At 31.4% G+C, this 24,467-nt stretch overlaps 1 protein-coding gene and 1 long non-coding RNA gene across 2 annotated transcripts; one reads left to right on the top strand and one right to left on the bottom strand.

The window, feature by feature from the left end:
- Positions 1 to 448: 448 nt before the first annotated feature.
- Positions 449 to 13,868, bottom strand: LOC127725796 (uncharacterized). Its single transcript, XM_052233081.1, has 6 exons — positions 13,754 to 13,868; positions 12,037 to 12,330; positions 10,975 to 11,214; positions 10,255 to 10,476; positions 8,178 to 8,249; positions 449 to 4,014 (listed from the first exon to the last, which is right to left on the bottom strand). Exons 1-6 carry the CDS (start codon positions 13,809 to 13,811, stop codon positions 3,782 to 3,784), a joined length of 1,119 nt encoding a protein of 372 aa, XP_052089041.1. The 5' UTR covers positions 13,812 to 13,868; the 3' UTR covers positions 449 to 3,781.
- Positions 13,869 to 23,179: 9,311 nt separating this feature from the next.
- Positions 23,180 to 24,188, top strand: LOC127725926 (uncharacterized). Its single transcript, XR_007993280.1, has 3 exons — positions 23,180 to 23,253; positions 23,462 to 23,728; positions 24,079 to 24,188. It is a non-coding gene; the product is annotated as an uncharacterized LOC127725926 (long non-coding RNA).
- The last annotated feature ends 279 nt before the right edge of the window (positions 24,189 to 24,467 follow it).

The raw sequence follows: 24,467 nt of genomic DNA, 5'->3' as shown, positions 1-24,467 counted from the left end.
GGATGGGGAACTCAAGTTACCATGCAGATACATGTTTCAGACACACAGATGGAGGGAAGGACATTAAGATGGATGGATTTTTTATCAAAAAAGATGTGGGATAATACAGCAAACTAACAACACAAATTACTAAAAGACATCCAGAGGTCATTACTTTTAAAAAGTTTCAAATACATGTATTTGAAGATATTAAGTATGTCAACTTTAATTTATATTTGATACTTGAGGTATAGATACATACTTGTGGTATAGTAATCTCAGACACTTGTAATTTGACTTTTGTATCATAAACTTTTAATATAATATTCAGAAATATTCCATTATGCAGGTGAGAACTTACATTCCTTTTTCTTATAAGAATGACATCACAAGTCATTGAGATTGGCTAGAAATTTACTTTTCCACCATTCATTTAATTCCAATACCATTTAAACAAAGAACAAATTGGTCATATCAAAATGTTTTATTATTATAAATTACTAACACAGATAACATTAAAAAAGAATAAAAAAAAATTGATGTGTATCTATTAATACAATGCACATATTTATCTTTAGTGTAACAGTACAACCTTGATTGAATTTAATACATTTACCTTCATTTTTGGTTTTATTTATAAAGTTTATTACAATGACAGTACATAGATTAGATTAAACTTGTCATAAGGAAAAAGTACATTTTGCTGCATTTTTGGTCTTGTAAATTCACCAAAATAAATGAAATTGTAAGATACTATTATTCAACACATTTTCCATCAAACAGAGGAATGAAGTAAATGTAAATATAAGCTTTGGAGCGATGCCAAAGTTCAGCTGTGACTTAAATAAAATGAGGTCAGACCAAATATTTGCAGTTTCTAGCCAAAATTATCTATGTTCAGGAATATTTTTGCCTAATTTGAATTATACTTTAATAACATTCTTTTATCTATTAGTAGATGTAAGTACTTCTTTATAGATAAATTCCATAGAAGTCAAATAATATTAACCAACCAAACCATAACATTATTATACAAATACAAACATAAAAACATAAAATACTTTCCAAATATTGTAGAATATATTTATATATATAAAACAAACAGTGTTTTGGTTTTTTTATACAACTAAACATGTTTTATAGACTGTAAATCACTATATACATTATAATTCATATTTTCAAAGACATGAAATTAAAACAGGCTTTATAGGAAATATCAGACAGTCATCTACACATAATTAAAACAAAATTATCTAAAAATTAAAATATATCCTCCTTCGACCTAACATTTTAAGATTTCATTTGATTCAAATATATAATAAATTGTTTATATTTTTATACCATATTTTTTAACATTCAGAATTGATTAAAAGAGGGTGGTAATGAGGGTACCTTCATGACGAATAACGGGAACAAATCTTGCCAAATGACGTTAATGGTAATTTTTGGTGCATGACGATAAAATGAAGACTTTCTTCAAGACGATAAAAAAATCGACAGATTTTGACGAATCACGTTATTTTTTTCCCAAAAATAATGGTAACGATAATTATTTGAGACCTCTGACAAATCACGATATGGATATGTTGACGAATCACGGTTTATTAAATGTTAACCAATTTGACGCTAACGGTAGCCGAATATGACCGTTTGACGCCTGACGGTAAAGGGCATTCATACCCTCTTAAAAGGGAGGTATGCAACACTTCAAGCATACCAGTATTTACAACCAAAACCATATGCATATTTACCAATGGTCAATTCCATTTGATTTTATTTATTATATTGGATAGAGATTTTCTCCTGATCAAACTGACCTGTTAGTCTTGTAAAATAATACTTGAAAACTTTATATTAAAACTGAAAGAAAGCATATTCAGTTTATGCTAATTCTTAACCTCAGAAACTAACAAATCAACAAATCTCACTTCAATAAACTTTTTTTGCATAGATGAAGGTATCTGTTTACAATTAACTGAATACTATTGACAATGTTCATATATCATCAGCTTTTGAAAGCTCCCATTTCAAATTACCTCCCCTGACTTAACCTCCAAACCCCTTACCAGTGTCAAAATTTTCCAAATCAGCAGGTAAAGACTTTTAATATTTTTCTACATTGCTGATGTTGCAGTTCCACTTCATAAGAATATAAACAAATATATATTATACAAATACATGATAGAATATACATGACAAACTATGTACAGATTTAAAGTGAAATATGATGTGGACCTTCTATCTACAAAAAATTGCACCAATATATCCATGAATTGTTAGCAAGTCATGTTGAAGATAGTACAAAAGTTCACATCACTTTTGTTTGCTGAGATGAAAGATGTACAAATCTCAACAACAAAAAATTGATTCAAATAAAATTACAATCAACATTTTTTTTAATACAATTAAAACATTCTTAAATCTTAATTAGACTTGTTTTGGTTTGCAATTTAAAAATGTTCTCAGATAGGTAAAAGTATATAAATATATAATCTTTAATTCAGTAAATTAATGAGATTTTACATATAATTTAGGAATGATATTATAAGAATGGAATGTGTGATATTGTAAATACAGATTGTACATCTGATTGTCAATACAAACTGAAATATTATTTTAGGGTCCTGGACTCATCAATTTCTAAACACAAATCCCAAGCTGCATTATGGTTATATGAACTGAGTCTAAAAACCATTTATCATTACATTTCAAAATTTTTGAAATTATTGATCGTAATCTAAATTTTCTCACATTATGTTCTATCCAGACTTAATTGACAAGTTAAGGCTTTGGTTATGTGTTACATTGATGTTTTTTTCAGAGCTGTGGACTAGCAGTCACCAAAAAGAATGAGTCCCACCATGATTTTTTTAGTGAGAACCCTGTTCTTTTCCTTGTATACAGAAAGCAAAATGTCTGCAAGGATAAATGTTATGTGTTAAAATTCATATACATATTTAAACAAGTAAGAAATGATCATTGCATGAGGTTAATTGCAAAATATTCCATAGTCATTACATCTGCTAAGAGTAAAGCGATCTTCTTTTTGGAGACTGTTATGGGGAGATATTTAATTTTTAGTGATTTTAAGGGGTAATTTGCAATGTGTTTAGTATGTAGGTACAGATTCTGATATAAACATACATGATCTATGAATTTAAACAAATATTTTAAGAGAAAGTGCACACATTATTAAACATCTCTTTGATATGTAAAAATATTGTATGTAAATATATAAAAGACATGCTTTAAGATAGCTATATACAAAAAAAAACACAGAGGCATGACCAGCATTAAATTGAAATTAAAAAAACAGCATAACATTATGATCCTGTTTCATTCAACTGCAATTAATATGGCACAAAAATACAATACCTGAAGAATTATTATTGTAAAAGGCAAAGTAAATACAAATGTAACATTTTATAATAATTGGAATTACATATGTAATTAATAAATTACTCAAAACTTGTCACTTTAAATATTTAGATATAAGAAGATGTGGTATGAGTGCCAATGAGACAACTCTCCATCCAAGTCACAGTTTGTAAAAGTGAACCATTATAGGTCAAAGTACGGCCTTCAACACAGAGCCTTGGCTCACACCGAACAGCAAGCTATAAAGGGCCCTAAAAATGACTAGTGTAAAACCATTCAAACAGGAAAACCAACGGTCTAATCTATTGACTAAATATATTTTTTAAAAATCTTGTTTTAACTTTCAAATTCATTTTATCTTTTTTAACTGACTACAATTCTGAAAGAAATTGTATGAGCAAAATAATCAATTATGTATCTACATTTACAGTTTCACCTTCTTTTTGAAATTGTTTGTTAATTTCCTTTTCAACGATTCCCAAAAGCTATTAACACTGTCATATATAATAAAAAAAGATGATACAACTAATGAAAACACCATAACAAAAGGACTAAACAATGTCTTGGCTGCACTGTTACAGTTATTTGTGTTACAGAAACAGTAATTCACAGTTCTCTGAAAACTGTTAACAAACTGTTTACATCCAATGTAACGATCTGAAAAATAAAGAATACAGAACTATTAATAAAAATAAATTTACATATACATGACATTTAGAACTTAAATAAGGCAAAGGTATTATAATTTGTTGCTTTACCTGACCCTATTTTCTGATTTTCCAAAAAAAAAAAAAACAAACATTTCATGCTTTTTTATTCCCACCGATAATACATTATCCCTGAAAAAAAAAAAAATATCTGCTTAGTAGCAATTTTATGAAATTAAATGCATTATTTTAGCATGGTAAAAACAGAAATGATTACAGATTGAGTTCTAAAATATAAAAATCGAAAATTAATCCTTAGTTTGTGTTTTTAAAAATAGACAATCATAACTGACCTTGAAATGTTGTTTGCGCAATAAAATTTGCAGAACGAAACCTACGTTACAAACCCATTAACAGTGTTCCAGCTAGGATTTCAAAAGGGCAGGGTGCCAATCCTGAAAAAGGGCATTTAACGCGTGATATGATAATATGAAAAGGGCATGTTTTAATAAAGATTATATTCAAACATTGTTTGTTCATTGAATCACTGGTTATATATATACAAGAATAACATCATTAGCCCAGAGAAAAACTATCTTTCTACTTTTTAGGCTGAAAACTTATCAAGCAGCTTGTCACACAAGTTTTAAATCATTGCTTGGCACAGTTAAGCTTTATATGCAGTATTTTTTGAAAAATGTCCTGCTTCATTCTGTTTCTATGGTCTGACACACTTTACAAGTTTCACCTTTCTACCTTTTCTGTGCTTAATGGCAATACAGCACAAAACAGCTGTAAATGCACAATGTTAGGATATAGTGAACAGTGAAAATTTGGATTGAATATAAAAAATACAGAAAAAGATGACCAAGGCACCCTACCAACCCTGCTACTAAGACCCTCTTTAACTTTTCCCATAACTCAAAACACCTAAACATATAAATTCTAAAGCCAGAAGTATGAAGACATATTTTATAATATCTTAGTAGGTAACTAAATGCTAGGAAAAAATAAGATTGAGTTATCTTTCTTTATTTGGGTGTGCTCCTTCTTTGGAGGATAATAAACAGTACGTAGAAGATGTAAATACGATCAACAATATGGCGGCCGATTTTGTTATTTTCGTATAAAAAATGAAGGCAGTCAATGAAAAATACGTCTTAATTTGCTATTTATTTCACGGAAAACAATAAGAGCAATGTTTTAACGAGTTGATTATGGTTTTCGACTTTCTGTCAATTATGTTTTCTCCATAAAACTACGGTAAACATTGCTAATTGTGCCCACGTTGTATGAACATTTCTTCAAGTTCAAAGACAAATGCTGACTGACCGATTCTATTTGAATGAATTAATGTTGATGATCATTAAATGACCCATCCGATAAACAGATTACCTATAACAACAGATTATGACACCTGTTGTAACCGTTGATTAGCTTGGGGTCGTAAACAAAGTCATATACTTGTCGCCAGGTATATTTTCGTAATTGGCTGATTATATCAATACGAACAAAATAATATACCAATCGATCTTCAAAAAAGGCAGGGCGCCCTGCAAACTGTAAAAAGGGCACAAGGCAGCACTCGGGAAAGGGCGGGCGGACCGCCCTGTGAAAACGACCTAGCTGGAACATTGTCATTACAAAAAGTTCATTTTCCTTTTTTGTCATAATTCCGTTAGATTTTTCATCTCGTTAAAGACGTAAAGTTAAAAGTATGAGATATCCACAAACAATTTGGAATTTTCTTGTTTCATAGTTTGAAAAAAAATGTTTGTCCATTTGGATATCAAAAACGGGATTGCCTGCCAAAGCATGAAACTGATATCCTCGTCTTTGGGATGGATGAGTCTACTTTGTTTTTGACATGGATGGTAAAGTGTTATTTTCGTGCGGCGTGTTTGCAATTTTTATTTTATGTGTTTTTGATCTTTAAGCTCATTATTCACCATATCTACTGAAAGTTGATAAAAAGCAACATGTAGTTGTTTTCTCCTGTTTGTGAAATGACCATTTATTTTCCTGTTTGTCCTTTTACAAAATTATTACGTGGCAAGAATTTTATGTTTAAAACAGCTGAGCAATAATATTTAAAAATAAAATTTAAGATATGATGACTAAATAGCATACCAAAAATATTATAAGTGAGCTGAAATATTTATTTATTTTGAACATATTTATGTCTTGTAAGATATTTTTTCTTTTTTTTCGACAATCTACCGATTTTTTCATATAAAAAATCTGTAAACCAACAATTAAAAAACCATGGCCTAAGAAAAGTGGCGGATGGTACCAAAGAGGGAATCCAAATTCATAAGTAGAAGAGACACTGACAAAATCATGGCAAAAAATAAAATGATGAAAAGACAAACAGTCTAAAAAAAAATACATCAGAAACAAGACTGAGCAACACTAACACCAGCAAAACGGGGGTGATATCAGGTGCTTCAAAAGGCTAAGCATATCCTACTCCACATGTGGCACCTGTAGTGTTGCTCATGGGAAGTACAAATTTGGTGTTAAGTCTTATCTGGTGTACTCATAAACTACAAATGTAGTTAATTAATCGTGTCTAATCCAGAAAATTTAGTGTTTTTTAAAGCAGGAAAGGGAGGGTTACAACCATTCAAAGGCGGAAGAGCTTAAATGCTAATTTATGATCAAGTATTCTGCATTTTAGAAGTCCATTTGATCCTCAGCTGGATATTATTTGTCCAGTCCACAACATTGATACTACAGACTTTGATTTAAGTTATCCAAAATTTCAACTAAAAATGTTCTTAAACAAATAAATGGCTTTATTTACCACATGATTATCTTCATGAATGAATCTAAACAAGAGTGCACGCTGAAATGTCTGCTTTACTGACCATTGATTTTATAATGAAAGTCTTAAAGATAAACGTTTTACTGCAAGTATCACATAAACATTTTTTTTCACAATGAGGTCAAGGTCAGATATATCCTGTCAGACATGTACACCTTATAATTATTCCATACATCAAATATAGTTGACCTTTTCCTTATGGTAATTGAAAACTGACCAAAACACAAAAACTTAACATTGACCAATAAACCATGAAAATGATGTCAAGGTCAGATGATACCTGCAAGACAGACATGTACACCTTACAATTATTCCATACACCAAAAATCCAAATATAGTTTACCTATTGCTTATAGTACTTAAAAAAACAGAAAATCTTTCATTGAACAATGAACCATGAAAATCAGGTCAAGGTCAGATGAAACCTGCCAGACTGACATGTACCCCTTACTATCATTCCATACACCACATACACCACATATAGTTGACCTACTGCTTATAGTATCTGAGAAATGGACCTTATCACATAATTTTAATCTTGACCACTGATTCATGAAATGAGATTGAGATCAAGTGAACCCTGTCTGACGAACATGTAGACATTGCAAGGAACCCATTTACTAAATATATGTATCCTATTACTCATAATAAGTGAGAAATTCTCATGACAAAAAAAACTTAAATTTGTTTTCAAGCAGTCACTGAACCATGAAAATGAGGTGAAGGACAATGGACATATGACAGACAAAAACTTCGTAACATAAGGTATCTTCATACAAGGTATGAAGTATCAAGGTCTTCTTCCTTCTGATATTTAAAGCTTTATACAAATAGTTTACACCGCCGAATAGTAATCCCTTTCTCGCATACTGCAACTTTCATCGCAGGCAAAACAAAAATCTCAAAAATAGTGAGTGCCAAGGATATCTAATATATTTGTTTTACTGGTTTTAAGTACCATACTAAATTATCAACAACAAGGTAACCAGTTAAGAGCACATCCACCAGTTTCAGGGGAGACAAAAAAGTATGGCTTTGTCATCCAGATGTCTAATGTCAGGTGAAAATGATTTGTCACAACAAATTAAAACATTTGTTATTTTGTAGAGTCCCATACTAATTTAGGGCATTATGGTGTTGCTCTTGGGTGATACTTTTTTAGGGTTCTATACATGAGAACTTACTTAATTTGCCGGGTAGTATTTTGATGAAACATGTTTGTAGGGAAAAAATAAACTTAAAATTTATTCCATATGCACAATGATATTTGTGATTTTTTATAGTCATAGAGTACTATTTTTTGTTCTTTTAATCAAAAAACAATTCCCCTTTCACAGTATTCTTACCTGCTTCATAAACTTCTAATGTATATATGTAGTCTGACTGTGTAAAACATTTTCTTGAAGCAGAACTAAATGCTGTAAAAAAGATAAATGATTTCATTATTTTAGGTGTTGAATGATATTTCTGTTCAAAAGATGTATGCTATGCATTATACTCTATTTATGATAAACTTTACAAGTCCAATACAAATGTAGTTCATAAGAAAGAGTCTGCATGACCACTCACTGTGCTAATTGATTGCCTTATAAAAATAAGATGTGGTATGATTGCCAATGAGACAACTCTCCACAAGAGACCAAATGACACAGAAATTAACAACTATAGGTCACCGTACGGCCTTCAACAATGAGTAAAACCCATACCACATAGTCAGCTACAAAAATGTATAAAAGGCCCCAAAATGACAAATGAAAAACAATTCAAACGAGAAAACTGACAGCCTGATTTATGTACAAAACAATGAACGAAAAAAACAAATATGATCTACAGCAACAAACGACAACCACTGAATTACAGGCTCCTGACTTGGGACTGGCACATACAGAATGTGGCAGGGTTAAACTAGTTTGAAGGTGCGCCAACCCTCCCCCTAACCAGGGACAGTGGTGTAACAGTACAACATAAGAACAAACTATAAAAATCAGTTTAAAAGGGCTCAACTCATCAGATCGAAACAAAGCAGAAATACATCTAACAAAAACACAGAGTGGACGTGGCAGGCGACTTGTACATCCCCACAACAAAAAGACACTAAGTACAGATCTGAGAGCACTCACAGTTACTGACAGCTAGTTCAAGGCAATTAACAACTAATAAAAAAAAATCATGCATCCAACACTAAAATATCAATCAGTACACTGCATCCAACATCCAATGGATTTTAACCTAATTATTAATAAGTTCTTTTGAAAATTGTAGCACAGCAAATTATCTGCTAAGCATAGGGGGAGAGTTGGTGCTTCCAAACATGTTTAACCCTGCACCAGTCTTAATGTGCCTGTCCCAAGTCAGGAGCCTGTAATTCAGTGGTTGTTGTTTGTTACTGTATATCATATTTGTTTTTCGTTTGTTTTGTTCATAAATCAGGCTGTTGGTTTTCACATTTGAATTGTTTTACATTTTGTTAAGTCAGGGCCTACCATACCTTGCTATAATGAACTATGAGTTTTACTCATTGTTGAAAGCAGTACAGCAATCTATAGTTGCTAACATAATTTGGTCTCTGGTGGAGTAGTCTCATTGGCAATCATACCATTATTCTATATGGATGAATGGCTTTTTAATGTCCTAAGGTAAATATTGCATGCATATTCAGGACGAGAACCAGTTAATGTAATATGAATACAAATATTGCATTGTACAAGGCTGAAACACTGTGCTTGTAACATGTTAGTTCACAATGAAATATTAGCAGGCAGACATTTCAGCCTTACAGGACATATTATTCTGACTGTGGGCTACCAGACTTTCCTCCTAATACTTAATGCTGTGTTTTTCGCAGAGAAGCAACAAATACCAATTTTCAATAGGAAGAAATATTTGAATTTATAACCACAATAGTCCCATAATTCAAAACTGAAAACCAGTTTTTAAAGTCTTCATTATGCACAGCTAACTTGTATTTACATCATATACATAATTATATTTTTTGAAGTTGAAGGAGTATTATTGAGTACTGGTTAACTAAAAACTGATAATTTTGTTTCGGAATTTTGACAGAAATAACATGCATTTGACATACCTAGCATATGTCACTAAAAAAAATAAATAAGAAATTTGAATTTACAAAGAAAATCTATTTAAATTTTCGTAATGGTTACTCACTATGTTAATTCAGCCAAATTATGACTTTAAACTGCTGTTTTCTTACTTGTTCTATTAATCTAACAAGTAATATTTATATACCTGAAATTTTTATACATGCCTTTTAATTTACAATACTATTATGTATGTTTTATTAATTTATGTTATGATGTGCTCTTATAGTTTCTATATCTGATTGATTTCATAAAAGAAAACAAATACAAATTAAACTTTCCATTCTCCAGATCTATAACCTGGTAAATTAGAAGTACTTACCATCGTCCCAGGCTTTGACACACATATAACATCCACTTTTGGTACCAATACCAGAAGCCTCAGCATCAAATGGTTCTTTGTTACAGGTATTACAGGTGTAACAAGACACGCCCCCTGTTTCCTTGTCATACTCATTCCCACCCCCTGGGATAATACCACCAGGGATCACATCTTGTTCATCCCACTTGTTCTGGAATTCATTAAATGTTCCATCATTCCAGCCTAGAAAATATAACAATGAATAAAAAAGAAATATACATTTGTATGTTTCATATAAAATCAGCAAACAGATGTTTATTACTTGTGATGTTTTATAGCAACAGCACAAATTGTAATCCGAAATCAAAATTTTTAGATATGGAGTTTCTGTATTTTTAAAAATTACCCTTTCAATCAGAAAACCAAAAAATCACATATGAATTTAACTGTTTCATGAGTAATAATATGTTTTGTACAACTAAAATAATGCAAGTAGAATGGTTTTACTGAAAATTTTCATGTTTCAAAAGAAAAGAAATATTCCATTTTAGTAGCAAGACTGTCATTTGGGTCTGGTGGATAGTTGTCATCTCATATTTGGCAGTCATACCACACCTCAAATTATATATTAACAGAGTTAACTTATTATTCTAGCGATGATGTTAACTGTAGCTTATATACAACTCTGCACTTCCTACTCCCCATATTACTACAAATCTAAAATTGAATTAAAATTGATACCTCCTGGATTTACTCCTTCTGGATACAGATTATTAGGGTTTGAATAATAAATCTGAGTAATTCTCAACAGGAAACCAGCTTTATTGTCCCTTCTGTTGTCTGTTACAAACTGAATTGTCAGTTCATTCTGAGTAGTTCTAAAGGAACGAAGATTGGCAAGGTCACCATCCAGATACATAGAGCCACAAATACCAGAGGCTGGTACCTTTGGTAATAGTCTAGCATTATCTACTCTTGGTCCTGTAAATAACAATGTAAAACAATCATTTAGAAAGTTGTAAATGTCTATTTTAATCTTCATTCATTAATGCCTTTTTTGTGAAAAAGTCAGCATTGGTGAAGTTAGTTCAATGATGCAAGAACAGTTTGTTTTTATTTTTTGTATATATCCTTTCAGTTTGAAAGTACCTAAAGTAGTTCAATAACATAAAATTTACTTCAGTAGTTTGTGACTTATTGCTTAGAGGATATTGCACACGGATTTAGACTTTTCAAGTACTACCTTGAAACTATACTTTTTAAGTACATGTATTTGTTTATTGAATTTATTCCAGTTTTAATGGAACCAGCTAGTCATGTGTACATATTTGTACATACATTTATATGTGACCATTGCTTCAAAATCTTGAATCCTGTTAAATAACATTTATATCTAATTAGCTATCTCTCTTTTCATTCATTATATAATTTTGTGTGAAAATTTTAGTGTACACTGAATAGTTGTCTGCTAATATTAATAAGGACAGGGGTGAGTGGTGTTTTTGACAAAAGCCCTACACTGACATTATAAGGACAAGATATCACAGTATGTACATGTACAATGTCGAATGATACAATACTGTAGCTTACACAATCAGCAAAGTGAAGTGTAAAACGAAAATAATTTAAGCCGTATATTAAGATATATTATGGAAAAAAAGGGGTATCATATCCTGGAAATCCCCCCTAACCCATAAGGACCCACAAATGCATGTAGACTAGTGGACTTCAAAGTGTTGTGAGTAGTTTGACCAAAGAACCACCACACACCATTTTAAAAGAGGTACATGTAGATTAACTCACCATTGAAAAGTTTCAAAAAATCATAACATTTCGTAGGATATCCAGCGGAATCAAACTCCCCATGAGAGTCAACATCTAAGCTTGTTAATAAGACCTCTATCTGATGACTTGGTTTAGCCTTTATGTATACAATACAGTTCTGTCCATCTTTGTAGTAATTATTCCCTGACTGTGATTGGACAGTGTCATAATCATCCTGTGCAAAGCTGTACTTTGTTTTATAGTATTGAGTATTCCGGCAGTAATCTTCTGAACAAACTGAGCAGTAATCATTAGACTGTACAACTATGCTACCTAAAACAGATATAAAACAATTAGTTCAAAATGAAAAACAAACTGTAAAATAAGAAAAAGATTAAAATCTTAAGTACACTGAACAGTTGTCTAAGTCAAAGACAGTCATTTATTAGTTAACAAATCAACCAATTAATTACTATTTATATCCTATGTTTTTAAGAGGTCACAGCTACAGGTTTATTGTAGTTTTATGATTAATACACTTGTCGAGTGATGATCGATGCACAAAAATATCTGTAATATTCAATTCACTCTCATTTACCATGTTTACACAATATCTTAATAAACAGTGACATAAGTTGCTACAAATAATGTAAAACACTTTATTTTGTTATGTTACAAAATGTATGTTATTTTTGAACTACCCCATACTATAAGGATTAATTTATTATTTTTGGTATCAACTTCTATGGTTGGAGGAAAAATTTCTGTTCATAGGATACCATGCAGAGGTCCTCAGTTCATGCATCACATTTCTACATTTGCTCCTTCCAATTAAAGTACTTAATTAAACGTATAATTATTTGTACTTGGTCGAGTAGTTAAATTAGAGGTATACTAATGTTGTCTTTATTTCTGCCTTAACCTAAAAAATCATTGAAAACTTAACTCGCCAACAATTATCAACAAATATAAATATATCAAATTCAAAATTGTTAAAAGTAAACTTAATTAATGTGCAAATTGCAGCAATGAAAGATTATCTATCTCATGTTAAAATAATAAAATTATCTTATAATACATATATTTCTGTATAGCATTTCCGGTCTAAATAACAAAAAAACCTTAACAATTCATATTCTTGCCCAATAATATTGATCTTTTAAAACTGATGTATAATGAGTAAGGCAAATACAGGAATCGGTGTGAAATGACCTGGATTAACTGGCCCCAACCTAATAATAATGCATGGCCCGCAGCCCCCTCCCCAACAACATCTGTTTTTAATTATTCCAGGAACATATATATTGTTAGATATACTGTTCCCAGATTATTCTTATTCATTAATTTTTTTAGGTAATTTTATATGAAATCTTTGACAAATGCTTTGGCTAAGTCCATGATGATGTCAGGTTGAGAGTTTAGAGACTGCTTGTTCAAAACACAGTAAATGTGTTTCACAGGATCTAAAGTGACTAAATTTTGATGGGGATCTTATACTAAATTATGATTTATTTTCTAGGTGGTTAAGTACAAAAAATGTAGGTGTTTCGTTATAACGTGTTCTTTTGATATACAATTGAAACAATTGAGAGAGATTGGTCTGAAGCTGACTGCAAAATTTTTCTCCTTTTTTGTATGCTGGTGCCACATTTGATGTCTGTTGACTGTCTTTCGCCAACTTCAACTTCAGGATTTGAGGTTTTTTATTTCCAAACTTTGGTAGACTAGCTGTTAAATGTTTTAGTGAAATTATTACCTTCTGAAATTTGAATTAATGACAGTAAAATCAAAATGTAAACAAATCTGATTTCCATTTTGAAACAGGAAATACAACAGAATGCACAGGTAAACACAGGTAAAACTTCACCTGGGCACTGGTTTACTGTTCTGGACTTCGTTCACCACGAGGGAAAGTTGTACAGGAACCCAGACATAGATAAATTTGTTCTGGTTTACTGTTTTGAACTTTTTCTTATCCCTTAGCTCTATACTATACTTATAAAAAATGTATGACCCGCATTTAAAACAATACTAAATAAAGAAATGTATAACAGGATAATTACCAAAAATGTTAGGCAGTACAACATATCATATTTTTTAAAAACATATCAAATATAAAGAAAATGATAAATTTCTCAGCAAAGACGATGTCATGGTAATCTCAGTTCTCAGCGATCCTATTTTTACAAAAAGATAACTAAAATGTTCAACATTTTTTTTTCCTTTTTAATATAGCCAGATATATATATAATACAACTGTATTATATGTCTCTGATCAGATGTATTATATGTGTCTGCTCTGATGTAGTTGAAGACATAGGCGAAAAACACAGGCATGCACTTGTCTCTGAAAAATAATTACCGGCTATATAATTTAGTGTTATATTAAAGTATATCGAGGTATTTTTTTCAGAGACAAGTGCCTGTGTGGTGACAAAACAAGAATTGAAATAGACAAAATCATCTAAGAACAACAAAAACAAAAGAAATTAAAACTGAATTCATTGAATTTAATTAAAACCCGTAACCTGCCCTTATAGGGGGGGGGGGGGGGGGTTATAGAACTGAAATGTTTGCCGCAAATTTGCAGCAGACTTGTTGCAAGTTTGCGGCAAACAAAAAGTTTGCAGGAAAACAGAAAACAGTGTTTGCAGATTTTTGCCGCTCAGCTGCAAACTTTCTGCAAACATTGCAGCTTTTTTTTCGGAAGCTTGCGGCAAGTTTGCAGAAACATCAATGTTTGCAGAACTAGAAGATTGTAAGAAAGTTAAGATAATAAAGAATGTTTGCCGCAAGATTGTAGAAATCTTTGACCATTCTATATGTTTGCCGCAAGATTGCAGAAAATTTTTACCATTCTATGTTTGCCAGAATTACACAATTGACTGGGCATGCCTAGTTGGCACTTCCTGGAAGCTAACAATTTGAAATTGTGGGCTAGGTCATGTTGAAAATTTGTGTTTGAGTAATGTTATATAAAAGAGATCAAGGTGGCATTTTGGTTCAATAATAAAGGATATTCAATTTGTAATTTTGTAAGTACAAATTATTCACAGAACTGTTGATTTAATAACATAATTAATGTCACCATCATACATAATTAAGTTAACAACTATGTGTCTGAAATACTCTAGCTATTATAAGTTTGAATTTTGTAACTGATTAAATGTATACTGTTTAATAAAGTTCATTTCAATTTTGTAATGCAATTATTACCTAGCTTTATGCTCACTACACATTTGAGATTTATCCTTTTTTATTTCTTAATACAATACCGGTATATGATATCATTTGAAAATGACCCCCGTCCCCTTTTTCAAAAATGAAATGCATGTATGTATTTCCTTAAATCTCAGATAAGTTTGCAAGTATTCTTTCAATGACTGTTTGTATACAGGCAGGAAGTTCTTTTTTAAAATGTTGATGTGTAATTTGAAAGAGATAAATTGAATGTGTCTCAGACACACGTGACTTTGGTATATGTGTAGTTCCTGCAAGTTTGCCGCAAGTTTGCAGCAAATCTAATTTGCATAATTATGTTTGCTGCAAGCTTGCCGCAACCTTCATTTGCATGGTAAAATGGTTGCGGCAATGTTTGCTGCTAGTTTGCTGCAAATGTTTGCCACAAGGCTTATTTTTCGGTAAGGGTGAGACTACTATAATACATAGTATAGTAGACTCAGCCGTAACCGAAGAATTTGCGAGTAAACAAATAAATTAATAAATTATATATAAGAACAACTGCAGGATATGTTACTTTCAACAGGGACTTTCTATACAGTCCCTGCTTTCGCCAACATTTTATAAATGGCACAACCAGTAACATCATATCCTTTTAAAAATGATTAAAGCTGTCCAGGTTTCCTCACTGTATTAGAAGAATGATATCTATAGACAACGGAAAGTATAGACCTGCAAGTGTGTTATCTGTGTATTTCCAAAATTTACCAAGGAGCAAAACACGATCAATTAGTGAAATTTTTAAATAAACCTCTACTTTTAGCACTATTTAGCTCTGGTTTTGGTTGCCAAGCAGTACTTTTAAAGATAAAAGATAGGAACAAAAGCTCAGGACGACAACAAATGTGTTGCTGCAATTCGATGGATCTATTTAATGCATTTGATTGTTTAATACACGATTTACTTTTACCAGAAAGAAATATATCTCTGCTTTTACTAAAATTGAAAGCATATGGTCTGTCAAAAAACTCTATAAAATTATTACAAACTTATCTAGAAAACAGAAAGACGTATCAAAATTGGAAATTCTAACAGTGAATGGGATCAGATGTTTAAAGATCTATCATAAGGGTATATACTTGGACCTGTTCTTTTCAATCACTTCATAAATGACATATTTATTTTTATACAAAATGCAAAATTTATAATGATGCTGATGATGACACTGTATCATATAGTGATTATGACATGGATAAAGTTGTTCATATCTTAGAAACTGACAGTGCTTCGGTACTGGCATGATTCATAACATACCTTTCTTAAATTTTAGAAATTATTAAGAAAATAAGATCCCAACACCCTCAGGCAAAGAAGAAGAGGTCAAATTGCGCGAAAATTTGTGAAAACAATATTGTTTCACTAACTCCCAACTATTTGTATTCCAACCATGTTTATCCAGGGAAAAATAAAGAATGACTGTTTCCTTTGGATTTCTTTTGTAATAATCCAATTTGATTTTCCTTTAAGCTGTCTTCTTTCTTTGTTCATCCTCATTTAGAGTTTTCTCTTATTACATTTTTGTGCGTACTTGATCACGACCTAAAATTGGGTTTTGTTTACATGTATCTCGTAGACAGCAACACAACAACATGTCTTGTAGTTTACTACAAGTTAGGGCTCGGCAATAAGTTCATTCTTTTGAATCTATTTGGATGCAATTTGAATTTTATTCCCATAATGAAAAAAATTAAGTTGACGGAAAACGCTAACTAACAATTCCTTGTCAAATCTTATCAAAATAGAACTATATCAACTGGTTGAAGTTACTAGAGTGATCGGACTGCATATATATATATATACGTCACTTTGATAATAGGTGTTCATAATTGGTTAATATTTTATCATATATTTCATTTTCCCATATCCCTTGAAGTGTAAACTTCCACATTCCCTTATTCAATTCTCTACAGTGATGGTACATTTAAAGGATGTGTTTTTTTCTTGTTTCAATGTCAATTTACCGACTGGACACAATATGATAAGAAACAAGAAACGGAAGTTATATCAAGTGATATGCTTTTAATGAACTTTAAGTTATATATTGCATATATATGGAGATTTGTCTTATAATTTCTCCAGAAAGAATTTTCATATCCATCTTGTCTTTTGGATAATTATAGTTTACCAAATAAATTAAATACAATGGTAAATGTTATACATTATTTGTAAATTTCAACATCTGCTCATCTTGAATTGAATATTGATTCTTTGATTAACACTTTTGGAAAAAACAAATGAGCAGAAACCGCTCTTTGAAAAAAAAATGAAATGTTAATTTTTGTTTTCTAAATTTGTGCACTCGTTTACTTTGACTAAACGGTGATTTCTTTTGATTTAGAAATAAAACGGTTTATAAAATTATATTAGTATAAAGCCGTATGAAATTACCGGTAGTAATAAACATACAATGTCATCATGCAAAACCCCTGCAACATCTGGTACAGAACTCATATTCGTTTCGTTCAATACTACGTGACACATCAAGACACTGATTACAACAACTCAATTATTCAATTACTAGATGTCATCTTTCAACAAAATACACATTTCAAGCTCAATGTCATTATCTATTTTATTCACCGTGGGTTTTTCAGTAGAAGCGCCAAAATAATAGTGCTACATATAGTTTTCCTTCCAAAATTACCACTGTACCAGCTGGGGCCTACTAAGCAACCAAAGTTTTATGTTTTACTTGTTTTGCTTTCGCCATTAGATTTTCTAAGGGTTTCTGGTAGAAAAACAAATACAATTTTACTTTCAGAATTTTTTTCAAAATAGGAAATTCCAGATTGTATGCGACATTTGAACTTTAAGTTTGTTTAAAATAAATACATTGCTTATAGATTTTTAGTTTGGTGTAGATTAAATATTTTGAGCAAGAATATTTTCATGTGTAAAAAAGGCATCAAATTGTATGCATGCTTAGTTTATTCCTAATACCATTAACCTTTTACCAATCTAAATGTAGTAATAGATTTCCTCTGCACTTCAAATATTTGTTTATTTCTATCTCCATCAAAGAATGAAAAAGCGATTCTGCACATCCATAAAACTAAATAGTCTGTTTTGATAGCAACCCTTGTATCTCCTTAACCTATGGAAAATAAAAACATTTATAATTGGTTACATTGGGATATTACAGGATAAATCTCGCTCTTATCACATTTATACAGACTAGTAAGGTTGTTTACTTATTTACAGTCATAAATATCGACATAAGTAATCCTGTCAGACAAAATAAAATACATAGACAAGTAAGGATGTTGAAAATTTGGTTATCGTTGTTATCGTTTCTTATTTTACTTAGTCTTAATTGTGGTATGTATTGAATTAATGTTAATTTGAATACATTTCAGTTTCTCTAAGGACATATTATATGTAATTAAAATTTAAATGCTTTAAATGAACTTAGATATAAATTTAGAGGAATATTGTACACATTAAACCTTTAAGGAAATGCTGATTTCTTCAAATACTCGCAGAAAGAAAATGCAAAATTCAATAACATCAATCACTGACAAAAAACGTTGTTGGGTAAACTAAATTTGCGACAGTAAAACCGTTTAACGTATGCCATGCTTTAAGTATATGTAAGAGAATTATAATCCCTTTCTTCACGATTAAGTACGAGCGTTAGCTAGTACTTATTATGAAGAAAGGGATTATCATTTACTTACAAACTTAGATTATTGTAAAGTGTTCAAGGCTCAAAAGGCTCTCTTGATTGGTTTTAATTGAGAATTTGTTTCATTGTCAGTGCAATGTTTTTAATTAATGCATGGCTTCCTTTTTAGGCATTTCATTTATGGATTAGTCCTAGTGATGTAAGGACTTACTTATAATTTGGGAAATTTTAATAAATTGTGTTTAAGACATTAGATAACACATCTACAATGTAGAAGTTTTCTAATTGTGAATATGAATGTAAGTTATATATATATAATATCAAAGTGAGAAATCATCTTTTTGTTTATTTACAGTTCAATTCAATATATTCAAAATCCGAGTTACAACTCGATTGTATTCCACAGACAATTCTATTTCAGCTCTTTACACAGAAAAATTAATAACTAAAATTTAAATGTTCAAATAAAATGCTTTTTATAGAAAATTCCAAAGTCAATTTAATTTTCTGTTGTGTGAGTATATTGAAAATGATTATATACTAACTGTGGATACAGTAATCTGAGTTTTGAGTATTGGTAAGCTTATTAGCCAACGATATAGGTAAAATTTAAGTTTAAAAGTGTTTTTTATTCTTTTTCTTCTTTTTGGCATTGGTTTGATATTTCTTAATTTTTTTGTAATTGTGAAGTTCTAAATATTCACATAATAACATTATAAACGGTATCAATTTTACTGCACCAGTAAACTTTAAACGTTTTTTTATTTTTTTGTTTGTTTGTTTCAAAATTCAACTTTCAATTATTTTTTATTAATAATCCGTTCAAGCTAATAAATGTGCTTCGGGGCAGTTGTAACTCATCTACGGAAACTCTTTGTTCTCTGTTCTACTGTAAATATTATAATAGGATAACCCCATACTAAGAACATGATTTACGTTAATTCCTCACAATATAAAGAACATCAAATCCTACAATTCCATTGGTCGAGAGTACTTTGCTATATTGTAAATCCAATAGAGTTATCTCCTAATTATTACCCTTTTCCAGTGAAATCAAATCCACTGAAGAAAAAAGAAACATCACTGACATCGTCACTGAGAAGAGAAAGGCGATGGGGCGCCGACTTGTTTGGAAGAGGATGCAGTTGTGACTTCCACGTACATTGTCGTAATGACGCTGAATGTCGCCATCATGCTGTAGATTCTCATGAGATTTATAGATGTGTCTATTCCAACTGCTGCGGAACAAAATGTGTGCACCATCACATTCACGTGCCTCACACTAGTAAAGAGGTTGGCAATGCGATTTAATTGAGTAGTAAGTTTTGTTACTAATGTCTAACAAAGTCCAGTTTGCTGTACTCGAATTTTCTTTTTTCAGGTTTGACCTTCGCCTGGAACACTCATAGCTATAAATATCAGCAAGATTACGATTGGGATGTACACAAGAGTCTGATTGTTTTTTTATTTATTTTCCATCAAATATGAACATGGTATTGACGAAATGAAATTATACTTTATGTAAAGCCGATTTAGTATTATATAAACACATACGACATCGTCTTCAAAATCTTGCGCATTCACAAAGCTATGCAAAGTTACCAGATAATGGACAAAGTTGTGAATAAATCTAGGATAAAGAATGGTTTGTCATGTTTGTTGTTGCCTAAACGAAATTGATATCTAGATGTTGAGGCTAAAAAAGGGTTTTTTTGTAAGTCTTCTGCAACCAGTGCCCAAACTGATAAACTACATTGTGATCAATTGATTGATTGATTGGTGTTTAATGCCACTTTCAGCACTATTGACTATGCCGTGGCGGCTAGTTTGTATTGATGGAGGAAGCCGGAGTGCTCGGAGTGAAACACCGACCTTCAGTAGGAAAACTTACAATCCTAGTCAATTAAGATTGGAGTCGAACGCGCTTGCTACATCAGCGTTGACAGGCTAGTATACAGTAGTTGAACTACTTAGACCACTCGGCCACCGAGGCCCTTAACTACATTTGTATCGGCGTATTAATCATACATGATCATGTGTATATTTAAAAATGTACATAACATACATTTTTTAATTTTTAGATAAAAGATGCAGAACTGAGAACTGATGTGTTAGTAGAACATTCATGTGCATAATATTAAATAAGTTAAATTTTAGTGATTAGTGATTGTATGTTTTGACTTTAAATAAATTAAGAAGAATCTTATTAATGATATATAATTATATATATAAACAAGTCTAAATTGAAAACAACGTTCAAACCTATGATTGCGTTGGATAAAAACCACAATCTTTATACGCGTGCATGCAAAACAAATTTCTTGGTAGAGGGGTCTAATTACAGCACAAACAACAGTTTCCAAAAGACCAAAAAAGTGAAAAAGTATATTTTAACAAAACGCATTTGACTAACAGGTCGAACAACGGATGTTCTTAAACTTTGCTGACTGCCATGGCGATTACCAAATAAACGTATTACCAGATGTAACAAAATGGATCCTAATTATTAATTTAATACCAAACAGAAAACAATAAACTTGAGGAAAAGATGGAATACCGTAAACATGAGGTGCACAAATTGGTACACCATACCCGGATTTCGAAAATTAATGTCTCTTCAGTGATGTTAGGAATCGAAACGGTATTTGGAAGGCCATATAATTTACCTCAATTTAGGATAGACTCTTGAATTTTGAAGAGTCGAAATAGGATAAACGGATCATATAAACCTGAAGGCAAATATAATACAAGCCCAAACGAAAAAATATTAACACGTCTAAATTGAAAACAACGTTCAAACCTATGATTGCGTTGGATAAAAACCGCATATATCTCCGACTGGGCGAATGGTCTGAAATTGCACCAACTAGCCAAATCCACCCCCCCCCCCAAAAAAAACCCGCCAAGATTAGACGAATTAAATGCCCTTCGATCTATTTAGACCTGACGCCATATTGATTATTGTTTACCTTGAGTGCAGTGGCAAATAGTTTCATGTATATTCAGGACAAAATCAAATCGGAAAACAAATCAGTTAGGCGGTTTTCTTTTTGTAATTGGAGAGCATGTTGGGTTTGGGCAATTGTTGCCTTGAAACGGGCCACCTACAGACCACTTCAAGAGTTGTTGAAAAGTTTCTTAATTACAGAGACCGTGGCACACTCCTAACACCGGACATTGGAGATAATAACGTTCCTATTCCGGCCATGGGTAGTTGCGTATTTACTCATCGACAAATAAGCAAAACCTTCGACTCATGGCATTGGTTTTACTGCCGGCCTGGAGAAATACCTCTTGCTTGCTGTCAGCCTGTTGAAACTCTGAGACGCTCCTGATAAATGTAACAAGGGACCGATACGAGAAAATGCGATCTGCTGTATATAGACGTCATTATTTATTCTGATACAATGCAAAACGCAGAGACATTCTAATTGCAATATACCAGTACATTATAAATTCCTGAAAGTGGAATCATCAAGTAGGAATAAATGTGATGGAGAGTTCGTAATCATAATACCATTAACGTTTTATCAATCTGTATGTAGTTAAAGTTATGAAATACCACGTTTTAATATAAAATCATGCAAGTGAAATCATCGAATAGGTAATGGAGAGTTTGTATTCATATAATACCATTACGTTTTATCAAACTGTATGTTGTTAAAGAATTTGTGAAATAACACTTTTATTATAAATTCCTGAAAGTGGAAGCCGATCGAGAAGGAACAAAACTTGATGTAGAGTTCGTTTTAATAATGCCATTAACTTTTAAACAATCTGTATGTTGTTACAGATTTTGTGGAATACCACGTTTTAATATAAAATCATGAAAGTGGAATCATCGAGTACGAACCAAATATAATGGAGAGTTCGTATTTATTATACCTTTAACGTTTAATCAATCTGAATGTAGTTAAAGATTACTAGTATGTGAAATACCACTTTCATTATAAATTCCTGAAAGTTGAATCATCGTGTAGGAACAAAATGTAATGCACAGTTCGTATTCATATTACCATTAACCTTTGTCAATCTAAGTATAGTTACTGTAATGGATTTCCTCTGCACTTCAATTATTTGTTAATTTCTTTCTCTATCAAAGGATGAAAAAGCGATTCTGCACATCCATAAGACTAAATAGTCTGTTTTGATAGCAACCCTTGTATCCCCTTAACCTACGGAAAATAAAAACATTTATAATTGGTTACATTGGGTGTATAGGATAAATCTTGCTCTTATCACATTTATACAGACTAGTAAGGTTGTTTACTTATTTACATTTATATACATCGATATAAGTAATCCTGTCAGACAAAATAATATACATACACATGTAAGGATGTTGAAAATTTGGTTGTTATCGTTTCTTATTTTACTTATTCTTAATAGTGGTATGTATTTAAAAAGTTTTACTCTGAATTCAGTTTCTTTACAGACATATTAATATATGAAATGACAAATTACTTGCTTCGAAAAACTTAGATAAGTGAGAGGAATACTGAATACATTGAAAATTAAATTTAGACAGTGAAACCTACGTTTTATGTAGGTCATGTTTAGAATAATGTTATCTCCTTACCATTGCTTTATTTTCCCCAGTTTTATCAAATCCACTGAAGAAAAAGGAAACAGCACTGAGAACGTCACTAAGAAGAGACAAGCGATGGAGCGACGACATGTTTGGAAAAGGATGTAGATGTACCTTCCACATACATTGCCATAGTGACGAGGGATGTCGCCATCACGCCATCGGTTCACATGAGATTTATAGATGTGTATATTCCTGCTGCGGAACAAGATGTGTGCATCATCACGTTCATGTCGTTCACAACAGCAAAGAGGTTGGCGCCCCGGTGTAATTGAGAAGTAAGTAATGTTTTTAATTTCAAACAAAGTATTCACGACATTAAAATTAACTTAACTTTATGTAAAAATTTGGATTTATCCAACTTGAAACATACGTAATCGTCTTCAAAATCTTGTCCATACACAAATTCATGAACAGTAACTATTTAAGGACCAATATGAGAATAAATCCAGAATAAACTATGGATTGCCGCGTTTGTTGTTGTCTGATCAAATTTGATAACAAGATATTTTGGGGTTTAAGTATTTTTGTAAGCCTACTGCAATTAGTCATGATACGACATTTTGTATCGGCGTATTTAATTACACATGACTATGCGTATACATATCTACTTTTATTTAATTTGTAGATAAAAGATACAGAATTGGCGTTTTAGAAGATCATTCATGGACATAAAATGAAATAAGACTACATAGTTAGTGTTTTTTTTTTTTTTTTAATAAATGAGGGAGAATTCGATCAGTGAAATATATATATATGTCTCCGGCTTGGCAAATAGTCTGAAACTGCACCAAATAGCTTATGCCCCGAAATCGTGTCAATTACAGCTCACGTTTAATTAGATTTACAAATCAGTCTAGATAAGACAAATACTCTTAGATGTATAGCTTAGATTCGACAAGTTACTTTTTCGCCTCCCTTATTAATTGATTATTGTTTCCCTCACACCCAGTAGCAAATGTTTCATGCATATTCAGGAATAGGCCAAACAAAAAAAATCAGTTAGGTTTAGCTTTT

This window comes from Mytilus californianus, unplaced genomic scaffold (assembly GCF_021869535.1).
Source record: "Mytilus californianus isolate M0D057914Y unplaced genomic scaffold, xbMytCali1.0.p SCAF_15, whole genome shotgun sequence".
In the NCBI taxonomy this organism is placed as follows: Eukaryota; Metazoa; Mollusca; class Bivalvia; order Mytilida; family Mytilidae; genus Mytilus; species Mytilus californianus.
Note: the sequence above shows the minus strand (reverse complement) of the source record. Positions and strands in the feature narration are given on the sequence as shown.